The sequence below is a fragment of the Rosa chinensis genome, chromosome 7 (assembly GCF_002994745.2).
Source record: "Rosa chinensis cultivar Old Blush chromosome 7, RchiOBHm-V2, whole genome shotgun sequence".
NCBI lineage: Eukaryota > Viridiplantae > Streptophyta > Magnoliopsida > Rosales > Rosaceae > Rosa > Rosa chinensis.
The window spans coordinates 59198401-59211992 of NC_037094.1; the positions used below are offsets into that span (position 1 = coordinate 59198401).

Consider the following 13592-nt stretch of genomic DNA (forward strand, 5'->3'; position numbering starts at 1 on the left):
TCCAATTCGGCTTCACTGTAAGTAACCCCAGCACTTTAGCTATTTGGTTGTTGAGAGCTTAAAGAAATGTGAATTGCCAGTTTGATTTTTTGCTTGTTGTTTGTTGCAATCTGGATATTCTTCTCTGACTCAAGCAGCAATCATCGTTGATCTTGGACTCTCAGTGTGAGAGGTTTGAATCTCGGTTCTTTTTTAATGGAACTTTGTGTTTTTGATTTCTTGTCTAGTTTTTAGCTTCTAATACTAGTCTTGTGGTTCAGTATTCTCTTTTTGGTTCTTTATCAAATGTGGGTGCCATGGTGGGGCTATAGCCAGTGGTCAGATTTCTGAGTATATTGGGCGCAAAGGGGTAAGAGTTTGGTCACTTAGTCTAACCATTCATTCCTTATTAAGCATCATCCTATCTTTGCCGTAATGTTCTTTACTTAATTCGGAGTTGGTTGTAGTGTTTGAGATTTTAACATCCATTATTATTCTGTGTTGGTTGCAGTCTTTAATGATCGCCACCATTCCTAATGTCATCGGCTAGCTTGCCATATCATTTGCCAAAGTGAGTTTACCTGACTATCCCTGTTCATTGAAATGTAGACTAGTGCAAAATGCAATCCAGGACAGTCTGTCTAATATCGAGTTGAATTCTTTCCGTCTTTCCAGCTGCTTTGTTTCTTCCGCAATTTTTAGCTGGTGCCGAATACGGATTTGGTCAAAGGTCCTCAGCCCATGGAAGGTTTGTGTTTTCAAGACTAACGCCATCGTTTACTGTTTCAATTTCTTAAATTTTGTGTGTTGGAGAGTTGGATTAAAGCTTTGTGTGTTGCGTAGTTGATCTGGATGGTTGAGGTTTATGCGAATTTGGTGTAGTTGGGGGCTTAGAGTGCGAGTGAATGGATTTGTTTTTGTTAGGGTTTTGGTTTTGTTGTTTTCTGATGTTTAATGGTATTTGATGTGTTTACAGTAGCTCAAGTGGAGCCGGCGAGTACAGTTGATAATCAGCCAGTGGAGGAGCCTCCAACAATGAAATTCACTTGGACAATTGAGAGCTTTTCTAGGTTGCACACCAAAAAGCACTACTCTGACATGTTCATCGTCGGTGGTTATAAATGGTATCCTTCTCATGGCAATCATGTGTTTGCGCTCATGAAGTTGGCTTATATTGTATCTGGGTGATGGCTTCTTCTTTTTTTGGTTAAATTTGCTTTGGTTTGTTTGATCAGGCGGATACTGATTTTTCCTAAAGGAAACAATGTGGACTACTTGTCAATGTATTTGGATGTAGCGGATTCGCAGGCTTTGCCTTATGGTTGGAGTAGATATGTGCAATTCAGCTTGGCTATAGTTAATCAGATTCACAACAAGTACTCAATTAGAAAGGGTATATTTCTTTGTTGTACTTATTGGGTTTCAGTATTTGAGTTTTCATTTTTTCCTTAGTGTCATTTAGAAGCTACTCTTGAAATGGACATACTTGAGGTAATATTTAACCTGATAGATTGTTTTGTTGACCCCTCTTCGTGAATGACTATAGAAACAAAAGAAGGATATTCTCAACCCACTTCTCTCTTCCTCTTCCCCTCCCTAAGACTTTGGCCTGCTGACAGCACTACTGCCTGGCTATCTGACAATGGTGGCAATCATTTTTTGGGAGTTTGGAAAGATTAAAGAAAAGTGACTGATAAAGAAATTAATGAGGCGTCCAAATGAAATTAATTAATTACAAAGGGTAATTGAGCAACTCATGTTTCCAGTGCTCAGTCTTTGTTTATCATTCTTAATGGTTTTGGTGATTACTATTATCCCTATTGTTACATAGCATGTACTCATTTGATATTTGGAAACTTTCCCCATCGTTTTTGGCAATATTTTTGTTGCGAAAGTTTATATTTCAGCTTTGTTTGGAAACAAAGGTGTTTCATTTATTATAATATGTAGAATTTGGATGTAACTGAGCTCTCTGGTGTGCTGAAGGGATATGATATTGCAAGAAAGGAAATAGTTAATATCTCTTTCATCTCTTTTTTCTAAAATTGAATTGCATTGATCTACTTCACAGCTATGCAGGAAGCTGAAGGTATAGTATTGGTGGTTCATTTAGTAACTGTTTGTTCTTTGACAATGAGAATTTATTTGTTGCTTTACACGAATTGCAGGGAAAGGACTGCCCTGTTTCTGGCTGAATGCAATGAAGAACAATGACATGCTATCTGAGGAGGTGGGGGCTTATTTGTGCATTACTTTATCTCATATTTAATGTTTACCAGCCCCACGAAATGTTCCTCACTGTTACTTATCTCATATCCGAGAAGGTGGGGGATTATTTGGTCATTTTTGAGCTGTTGGGTTGCTTGGTTTTGTGCTCATGCTTTGCTTTTGGATACTTCGGTTTTGTTGTTCATGAGGTTTTCCTTTTTCTCTTTTCATTGCACAGAGCAGCCAAGTGTAGACTTCAAAAAGATTAGTGCCTCATGTTCACCAGTTCAAGGGTAGCAGCTCCAGGTACACATAAATTTCCCTTTTTCTCTTAAATAGAAAATTACTGCAACATTCTTTAAATGTCTCTCAAACTTGGGTTAAGTCCACTATCTGCACCCCTCAAATTAAATTGTACAAGAACCTGAATCTAGTTTCAGATCTAGGACATCAAAAAGGTCTAAAACTCACTGTGGTGAATTTTGTTGTTGTTTGATAGTGTTAGTGCACAAACTGGCTGCTTATAAATATCTCTCTGGTGTTCTATTTTCAGAGTGCATCACACATCATATTCAGTCTCTTAAGGTAAGTTCTAAGTTTGAATTGGATGTTTGAATTGGTTAATGACTTAATGGGTAGTTGGGTACTGAATCTATTTCAATATTTTGCAATTGGATTGAACAATTGGAGTATTGGACAATTTGAACTTTGAAGAGAAGAATTTGTTCTTCAGTGATTCACTTCTTCGTATCTGTTTGAATGAGTTTGCTACTTCTAATTTTGGTACTTAGTCTTGATTTGGATGAGTTAGCTACTTCTAATTTTGCTTATTTACGTGAGTTTTTCTATTTGGCTGAGATTGATTTTGTTTTGTGTTTTCCTCTTGTAAATCATAGTGATTTTCATTGCTGGTAGTCTGGTACATATGATATGCTGCTTTCCTTTTCGTATTGTATGATGACGAGTTAAGTACAAGGTTAGTACAGGTCCAAAATGATGATGCTTATTATATATGAAGCTTGTCGCCTCCATTGCTTAATGTCTAAAATAAGAGATCCCAGGTCTGTTAGTGTTAGTTAACGCTCTGCTGGTTCATTTTTCATTTTTGTAAGTTGCCGTTTCAATTGGTTAATGCTCTATTGCTCTACCATTTCAAATTTTCAATTCTTTGATTTCTTTGATTTCTTCGATTTTTGATTCTTTGGTGCTTTGTGTGTTTTGTCTTCTTTGCTCTTGGTGTGTTTTGTCTTCATCTTTTGTTTTTTTTTTCCTTCTTGTTTTGGGTACAAAGGAAGCCTAGGGCCTGGGAAGGGAAGGGGAGGGGCTAAGCTGGCCTTGGGTTTTGAGTAAATGTTCTAAATGGGGTGCTCTGGTCCCAAAGTGAGTCAGCAATTTACAGGACACTTGGATCAGTAATAAAGCAGTGAGCTAGCAGCAATGTACTTTTCAGGACACCATGACATTATGATCTAACAGTCTCTACTTGTGTGTACTTTGCAGGTACCATGGTTGCAGTTCTACTATTAAATTTTCAAGCTTCGGTACTCCACCTGGAAGCTATGGGAATTGCAACCATGGTACCTGTCACGCTCCAAACTCTACCGATCTGCTGGATAAGGTACCTTCACAGTAGTGTCACGCTGCTACTGCTTTGCTTCAGTTTAGGGTCAAAGTTTTTCCATTTACCCAAGTTCAAGATCAATAAAACCTTGGACAAACTTGCAGTATTGCTAGCTATTTTGCTATGTTGTTTACTTGGTTGCCCGGATTGTGTAGTGCTTCTAGTTTATTAGCTTGCAGTACTGCATGCATATATTTTGTTGTCTGCCTAGATTTTTAGATATGGGCCATTTTGAACTAATGTTCATGATTAGGCTTGTGTACACGAGACAATGATGGATTATTTCCAGAATGATTTTGGATGTGGATTTTATGGTTTAATGAATGGCAATTTTAATTTCCAAATGCATGCATGCCAATCGCAACAGGGGACTACTAAAATGTGTTATCTCAAATTGCAAGCTACAACAAAAGCACACTAAAATGTGTGGTTGCTGCTGCATAAAAACAACACAAAAACCCATTAGAAGTCTATTGTCTTTTTGTCAATGGGACAACAGAAAATTGTAGTCTGAAAGGCAAAACAATAACATAAGTTAGATAAAAGTATTGGGTAAAGTGTATAACAACAATAAATAAGTGTGATTGGACGTGATTACAGACAATATAAAATATGTACTATTAGTGGTGATTTTTATATTCACACCACAAATATTTGTCGTCTAAATAATCTCAAACGACAGTAAATTGTCGTCGTAATGAGACTGACATAACAGAAAGAATATGATATCTATTGTCTAAACCATTTCCCAACATCACATATGTATAATTTCAAAACCTTTCACACAACACTTAAATGTTATACAAACCTACCCTAGAACGACACTTAATTGTCCTCTGATGCTCTTTACGACCACATATAATTGTCGTTTAAAGTAAATTAGCACAACCTTTAATTGTTGTTATATGAGAGAAGACACTACATACGAGTCTTCATATTTCTTATTTAAGGGCATTTAGACCACACAAATAAGTCTTGCAAATATGCTTCACACAATAGCATTTAAAAAATACTGTGGTTGTTTTGTTTATCAGACAATACAAAACTGTTGTTTGAATGCTTTTAAAGATACAGATCACAATGTTCCCAAAATGCAAAACTCATCAGACGACACAAGACTTTTATTTTTTTATGTCGTCTGATTTTTCAGACGACAGAACACTTCTGTCGTCTGATGCCCCCAAGAGACGACACCGTACTAGACGACACATTTTTGTTCGTTCAGACGACAGAACAGTTCTGTCGTCTGAAGGCCTTTTTGGCATAGTGAAAGAAACAAAAATATGCCAAAGTGACCTAGAAAACCGATTCACCAAGGGATCGATTAAGGCTATCAAACCCTAATCCCCGGCAACGGCGCCACTGAATTGATACTCATTCACGCAAGCGTACGTATCATTGTCAAGATAGAGAAATATTCTGCCCAGAATTATTGTACCACGGCGATTAGCGGCTAACCCACAATCCTTGAGTAATCGGAAATAAAGACACTTAGCAAACAAAAGAAAAAGAAAAAGAAAACAAATATAAATGCTACTATAAGACACCAAGCCTTAGCAATGCTCGGCTTTGGTTTGCACCGAAGCCTAATCAAAGCTATGAGCCTAGTGATGACTATTTACAATGAAGTATAAAGTGTCACCGAATATTATAATTTGCATTTCTAGTAACTAAAGTGCAAGAATTTAAATGAAAACTTTAATTAACAACTAAATTAAATAAAGCAAAGAAAAGTAAGAAATTAAGATAAATTGAGGATTGGTAGCTAGGGACGATTCCTCCTAATTCAATGCTCTCGATGCTGATTTACGTGCAATTTATTAAAGATGGTAGAAGCCGTATCCAAGGCTTTTCAAGGCTTAAGGACCGAAATTCCCTTTCATGGTATTCCTACTCCGTTTCAAGGGCTGTAGGAACTCACTTAACATGAATTAAAGCCAGTTCAAGGGTCACTAATTCACATCAAGAGGCCTAGAGTTCGAGGAATTAGGCAACCAAGCTCACTATAATTGTGATTAAGCTAATCATCACTACTACAAAAATTGAATCAGACGACGGCTAAAAACCGTCGTCTGATATTGAGGCAAAGCGTCGTCTATCGAGGTGCCGTCTGATGAAGATCGATTGTAGGGAACCGTCGTGTGAAGGGCTCGGCACCATGGCGTGTAGCATGTCGGCAGCCTGTCGACAGCATTAGCTGTTGCGTGACTATTCTTCAGACGACGGGCGACTTTAGAAACTGTTGTGTGAAGGAAATTCAGAGGTCGCTTTATTTTATGCCCGTTGTGTGACTTTCATTCAGACGACAGTTTTTCAAAGTATCCATTATCTATTTTACATTCAGACGACAGTTTTTATTTTTGGGTCATTGTAACTATTGTGCACATACGACAGTTTTTTTGTGGTTATTGTTGTCCTAATAGAATGATTCAATGCATTATATTTGCTGGATGTGGAATCAAAAAAGACCAAATTAACTAATCAATATATAAATAGAAGAAATTGTTATAATTCACATCATGCACCAAAATGAATTGTGCAAAGTTAATCTTTTATCCCCAAAAGGAGTACATCTAATAGTACTCTCCTAGCAAAATACATCTAGAAATTTACTTGTGTCTAGCTTTGCTGCTCTCATGGACTCATTGGAGTCTAGCTTTTGAAGTTTCCAAGCACTAACTCTGTATGATTGCTAGTAATACCTTGATCCTCTGAGATATTCATAACCCAACGTCTTTAAGTTGCTTGTTTCTTGAAGCATCTTGCTGGTTCATGGATTACAAGCTCTCTAAAAGAAGATCATACGCTGCTCCCTCAGCAATCACAATAACCATATGTTCATTTTCTGAGTCATTTTTCAATGAACTCAAAAAGTCCACCTCGTCCTTTTAAGAAAGAAAGGGGGAATATGGAATCAAACAATAGTCCACATCGCGACTGGCAAGTGTAGCATACATAGCTATGAAACCTGCAACATGAATATATAGGTGCTATGTACAACTGCAAGCAGTCAACAACAAAATCAGAATGACAGAACCAAATTCATTTAGCATCTAATGTTGTACAAAAATATATTGACGAAGCTGCATACGTACTCTAGTTGATAATCCACAAGTTAACAACATATGAGGTTAATATGATTGTCAATTCAATGACATTAAAGCAGCAACCGTGTATTTATAACTAAAGATGTACAGGCCACAACAATTGAAAGACCAAAGAGACAGAAAATTACCATTGCATTTGAAGGAAGTACAAGACCTCTGAGTTTTAGCCAGCGATCTATGGCTGTAACGACACTTTGAACCACACTGTTGAAAAGTAAGCTTTCAACAAAATAATTTCGAACCATATATGCCCATGTATATATTTAGAGGCACAGTTATAAACTAGAAGTAATTATACAATCCAATAACCAACATTTTAAGAATATAATATACAAAATTTTTGATAGCTACCTCATACAGAAGCATGTATCCCATCCACTCTGAAATTATAACATCAAAATAGGCTAAAACTGTCTTGCCTTGAAACTCATTTTATAATGTGATGAAACAAAAATGGAATGACAATATAACAGTACAGAACCTATTACAGGTTACCACTCATCGATGGTTATTCCAGATGTTCATAAATCATAACATAATTCGAGAGAGAAACAATAGTATTAGTTTACTTGATCAAAAAAAAGAAAACAAGAAAATGTTGAGTAATATAATCAGGGGCTTCTAGCCATGTGATGCCCACATATCATGGTCAGTAATAGAAAATTATGTGGCAATAGAACATAGCTTGAGCACTATAAGACCATAATATTATCATGGCTGAACATTAATATTATGCATCAAGCATGATGGTCAGATATGATCAAAGCCTTGCAAAGTTATTAGTTATTTGCTGATATTCTTGACAGATTTCATAATTGAAAGGATATGCTAGTTGTCAAGTGGCACTCTATATCAACTATCTTAGGCAAAGTAAAGCACATTGAGTAGAATGTAACCAATACTTACCCAACTAAATTAGCTGCAAGAACTGAGCGCAGGAGCTCTAATCATGATGGCAGTGTCCTATGAATTTCAGAGGAAGGATAGGGAGTGTGGAGAAACCAACCGACTTTCATTTTGCTGTTATATTCCTTCAAGCATTTTGGAAGAAATATAAGATGGTAGTCATGGCACCAAACAACATCACCCTCTTCATAGTGTGCATTAACTATTGATTTTGTTATAACATCATGCTGTTCTTGTTTCCTATAATCACAAATTACATTAATTATTAAGCAACTGTATGTCTAATCATCACTAAGCACTCTGAATATACTTATTTATTTCAGTTCTTGAGGCAAGGAAGTTCAAACCTTTAATCGGAAACCAAACTTTGATGAATTCCCAAGTGCTGTGAAATCCAAATCACATTTCTTTCAGTTCCAATAGGAAACTGAAATTTCAAGCACACTACTAACTTTTGTGTAGAAGTTTGGCGGGGAGAACAAAGTGAAGTTTGTTTGAACAAAATCCATGTGGCATCCATTCTCCAATTTGAGCAAACCTGTTAGTGTTGCAGGGACTGTAAATTGCATTAAAATCAGAGAATGCAGCATGAACTGAATATCAATCACATACAACAATTATGGGAACAAATTAAAACTTGGCCAAATAATAAAGCAACCTCTGAACAGAATCTCAAAACAAATTTGTGACATGTAAAATTTTAAAAAAATAAGAGTATCACAAAAGAGAATCACAAAAAAAAAGGCCAAACAATAAAAGGATACTTAAGAATGAAACAATAACAATGTACCTTCAGGACACCTTTCGCAAGGTAATCCGATCTATCCTCTCTCAACCAGCATCAAGTAATACATATATCGTTCCTAAACCCTGATTCTCCACCTAAGTACTGGTTGATTCATGAACAACAATCAGTAAGCACAAAATAATCTGAAGGATGGTCCTTTCAAATTCTATAAATCAGAATACTACCACTGTATAGATTTAAACTTTTTACTTGTACTGGTAACAACTACTGAGGCATCTACCTTCATGGACTTCATCTCATCCAAAGTGGCAAGCGTATCCATCCCCCTTTTTGAATCCAAGCATATGTTCTCCAAAGATTTCATGGCATCTCCCTCTTCTGCTTCTCCTCATCCGCTTCCTGAAAACAAAACAGCATATACAATCGAGTCATCAAACAATGTACACAACAACATAAAAAATCTGGAAACAAAAAACTCATTTAATAAGCACTACGCTTCCTTCCAATACCTCATCCTCATTACGCCAAGGTTCAAAATTTCGTGTAGCCCCGGCCTCCACCACATAGTCATGTGATAAACCCAATTCCAATAGATGATTTGCAGTACATAAAATCAAATACCAAGAGGGAGAGCCACTACTTTTCTTTCTTTCGTTCTTCCTCTCCCCCCTTTTCTTTTTTCCTCTGAATCTCTTCTTTTTTCCCTTCTTCCCTGTTCTCTTCTTGCTTTTTCGTTTTTGTTCTTTTGTCTCCTCTCTTTTTCTTTTCGTCCGTAGAACATAAATGGTTTTGCCCTCTGAAAACCCAAAAGCCACTATTATGCAAACTATAATAGGAAATCAATGATACACAATCGCTCACTCGATCAAATATTCCTAAACTTCTCATACTATACCCAATTGAATAAAATTAGCAGAAATCAAAGAGAAAAAGTACTCAATTGAAATCAAGACTGAAACTAATTTAGTCTAAAATCCAATCCAAATTACGAACCCATAAACTAATTGAGAAGAATAAAGGAACTAAATAATAAAATGTCCATGATCCAAAACATTAAACAACTAAATATTAAGTTAGACAAAGCCATAACAAAATCTAGTCGGGCTGATTCGTGATGCTACTGCTTCTTTATTCATATACAATCTTTCTCACAGATCAAACACAAATGATGGTTGAATAATCAATTATGAGGATACTCAATCGTAAAAACCACTCAAATCCTTTACTCTGTTGCTTGCTGAAAATCACAGTATTCTAACGCTCATACATATATTTAAAATTGACTCACTACCTACTGTTAATAGCAGATACATGCATCATCTATCTGTTAATAGAGGACTTTTACCAAATACAGTAAAGTAGCTACAAAACAAAGGATTGAAATAATCTACTGAATCTAAAACACACATGAAAGCAAGAACAAATGCAATACACAGAAATTCATGGAATAATTGTTTCAAGTACTCACAAAGATATAACAGTTACAGACCATCAGTTACAGTTCATGATTTGACAAAAACAATGAAGCAAATGAAAGTAGACAAGTGAGAAATGAGAACCCAGAAGAGAGAGAGAGAGAGAGAGAGAGAGAGAGAGAGAGAGAGAGAGAGAGAGAGAGAGAGAGAGAGAGAGAGAGAGAGAGATTATTAATACCTAGTAGTGGGGCATTGGAAGGGGAGGTTGAAGCGACAAAAAGAGGGAGTCTGATTAACTAAGAAACTAAGAAAGCCATAAAAGGCCGGAAACTAAGAGATGAAAGTTGGCTCATCTCTATTTCGGTATTAATCACACTATCCCTTTTGCTTCGAATGGATTCGATTCACTACCAACGTTTGTCTTTCTTTTCAGTATTCACATGAGCGCCTCCGCTGCTCTCGACCAAAGCAAATTTCACCTCCGCCGTCGACCAGAGCTCTAATTCTGATCTTCGGACCCTCCACTTTGAGCCCGATGACCTCCCTCTTGGTCCTCTTACTGCAACAAAAAAATAATCGGATCAGAAATCAAAATCCCCAAAATTCAGGAAATCAAAAAGTTAGGTCAAAATCGAAAAGAAGAGAAATTGGATACCTATTGGTGCTGGAAAGTGAAGGCTAGATTTAAGCCAAGGGAGTTTGGCCGCCGGAGACGACGTCATCTTTGAGGCCGAAGAGGCTCCTCTTAGATTAGTTTGATGTGGAAACTAATTTGGTTGTTGGAGAGATGGATTTGGGGTATAGGTGTAGAAGATAAGAAGGAGAGAGGAGCGAGGTCTAGGTTTTGGATCCGATGAATGTGGTGTTGGTGTAGGACAAAGGTCTTGGATCCGATGGACTTCAAGTGTAGGTTTTGGTTTCAGGGAGACGCTGTCCCGATAGTGAGGAGATTCGGGTTTTGGTTTTAGGTCTATGTCGAGAGAGAGTGAGGAGGTTTGAGTTCTTTGTTATTTTCTTTTATGAAAGTGTTTCATGCCCGGCCTTCATTAATTTGGACAAGCCCTATTGGACAAGCCCTGTCAATTTGGACAACGACTCACACCACAGAATTTTATAAAAATGTGGTATGTATGCAGCCATTTGAAATTTGGGGTTTGTCTCCTATCAATTTGACTTCCCTCTTTGGGAAGTTGGAGAAAAATGGTGGTGGGAAATCTCCCTCCTTTCTGTCAAACATATTGATTAGACGACAGTTTTATTATTTTTCATCGTATGATCAATACATGGTATCGGGAAAATTCGGGGTTTGAGTTGGGATTTGGCACCACTTACATGGTGGGAAACTTGCCGCTCAAATTTTTTAGGGTCATACAACGGTTTTGTCATTAAACGTCTTCTGAACTAATTCATAATTGCATATCAGACGACAAATTTTATAAAAACGACGTCTAAAAAAATAAAAATCAATCAGACGGCGGAAAACTGTAATGCGTCGTCTGAAAGGTGTCGTATGATTGGTTTTTTGTAGTAGTGCATGTAGTGAACCATGCTTGTACTTCCTACGAATATTAAATCGGGGTTCTAGGTCTAAAATCTAAAGATGTCATCCCCTAAATTTTAATTTAGAAATATTAAAACACATACCCAAGAGTTGACAATTCCTAAGCATATATGCATTCTAATCAATTATCACAAAATACAAGCATTCAATGATTAACAAATTCCACATATAAATTAAATTAAGCATCTATTACATCAAATTTGGGCTAGAACACACAACCCTAACCCCCAACAAGGAAATTACTCACAACCCATAATCATAAACATCAAAATTACAAAATTCGAAGATAAAAGAGTAGAGAAGTGTATGAGAAAACAAGAGTAGTCACAAATAGCTAAAAAGCTAGCATGACTAGTCTTGAATTACAACTCCTACAAAGACTTAATTCTTGAATCTAGTAGAGGTTGAAGTCCATGATGAATCCTTGAAGTTTTGGGTGAGTTATCCTTTAAATCTCCAAAACAAAATATAGAGAGAAGAAGAAAAATAGAGGGGAAGGAGAGGAAAGAGAGCAACCCAAAGGGCTGCCTCTGTTTTTTTTGGTGGTCCGGCTGCCATCCTCCCTCCCCAGATAAAGATATAGCAAATATATATATGACCATATGAGGCTGCCATCGATTGGCCAAAGTGAAGATAGTAGGGTTGCCACGTGTTAGCATGGGAGTGGACAAGAAGAAAGGAAGAAATGGTTTGGGCACGTGATGGCAGCAGACTTCTTAATTAAGTGTAGAGCTTAATTAAACTAAGGTCTAATGCTGCATGCTAATGGCTGGAGGTGAACGTGCTTGATTAAATAATCAAGCTAATTAATGATTAATTAATACAACCTTTTCTTTCTTTTCTGCAATTTTCTTCTTCTTCTTTTTTATTTTTCTTTCTTCTCCACTTCCACAATCTCGAATATTTCCATATATATTGTCAAGGGACTAGTCGGGTTTCGCTTTCTAGCTTGCATGGACCATGGTTTGACCGGGTTGACAATTTGTCATTTTGTTGGAAACTCCCATTAGCTCCATTTTCACGTCATTTTTCCTCAATTTCCACAACTCCGTTTGTTATCTACAAATTAAATAAAAGTGGATTAATTACATAATAATTGACTTGATGATTAACTTATTTTTAGTGTTTTAGATACAATTACATGCATAGAAATACGTGTAATTACATATAACCTATGATAAGTCCATCTTTTCCGATCTTAGGTATTGGGTCTGTTCAGGTTACACCATCCATTGTATTGCATGATGTGTGTTTATGTACCCTCATTGCCTCATCATCTTTTGTCTGTATCCCAGTTGGGGTCACAAAATAAGTGATATGTAACTTTTTATCCAATGTATGTTATTTTTTAGAATCTATGCACCAGGATGATCATGGGCAAGGGAGGCCTGAGGGGAAGACTGTTTCACTTGGATTGCATGTACGCAGAGCCAACACAAGCACCGGAACAGCCTTTGGCCCTGACATTGAATTCTAACAGATTGAGTGAGCTATGTTTGTGGCACAGGCATTTGGGTCATCCATCTTTTGGAGTTATGAAGTGTAACTTCCCGAACCTGAATCCACCGGTTTACTAGTCATTTGGACGGTAAACGACAACTACTTTCACTTTTACTTTCATTTCCGTACTTTTAGTGGCCCTAAAAGTGGACTTTTTGTTCGGGTCAAAATTTGAGAAAATGTTCTTCATGAAAGTTGTGGGGGACGTTAAACCGAGCGCGTGGATATGTGGTACGTAAAAATCGGAGATCGTATACGAAAGTTATAAGCGAAATTTTGAAAGTTACTGTTCACGGTAAGTAGTATATATTTGAATTTTTACTGTTGGCAGGTAACTTTTCTTTTTTCTCTCTCTCTCTCCTCCTCCCCTGCGTTTTTCTTCCTCTCCTCGGCTCTCTCTGCAACTCCGGCCATCTCCCTCTTCCGGCCACCTGGGAGCGAACAATCAGCACCGGTCGACTCTTCTACCCCTACCCAACCTCCCCACGGCGGTAACTCACGGCGACTTGGCCGGAAAATGACGCATTGGGTCCTTGAAGTTTCACTG

The 13592-nt window shown here is 37.2% G+C and overlaps 1 protein-coding gene across 2 annotated transcripts; it reads left to right on the plus strand.

Annotated features, from left to right (window-relative positions):
* The first annotated feature begins 306 nt into the window (after positions 1–306).
* Positions 307–3338, plus strand: LOC112176540 (ubiquitin C-terminal hydrolase 12-like). 2 transcript variants are annotated; one of them, XM_040510502.1, is made up of 7 exons: positions 307–349; positions 491–550; positions 655–727; positions 956–1103; positions 1215–1372; positions 2148–2209; positions 2426–3338. In XM_040510502.1, exons 3-7 carry the CDS (start codon positions 721–723, stop codon positions 2438–2440), a joined length of 390 nt encoding a protein of 129 aa, XP_040366436.1. In that variant the 5' UTR covers positions 307–349; positions 491–550; positions 655–720; the 3' UTR covers positions 2441–3338. The 2 variants fall into 2 exon arrangements, with proteins under 2 accessions (XP_040366436.1, XP_040366435.1); XM_040510501.1 differs by having other exon boundaries at positions 2431–3338.
* The last annotated feature ends 10254 nt before the right edge of the window (positions 3339–13592 follow it).

What these genes read in the sequence shown, in the direction of transcription:
- LOC112176540 (XM_040510501.1), top strand. An exon ending in CAAGTACTCAATTAGAAAGG is followed by an intron (nt 1,373 to 2,147) that starts GTATATTTCTTT and finishes CACGAATTGCAG; the next exon opens with GGAAAGGACTGCCCTGTTTC. An exon ending in ATGACATGCTATCTGAGGAG is followed by an intron (nt 2,210 to 2,430) that starts GTGGGGGCTTAT and finishes TGCACAGAGCAG; the next exon opens with CCAAGTGTAGACTTCAAAAA.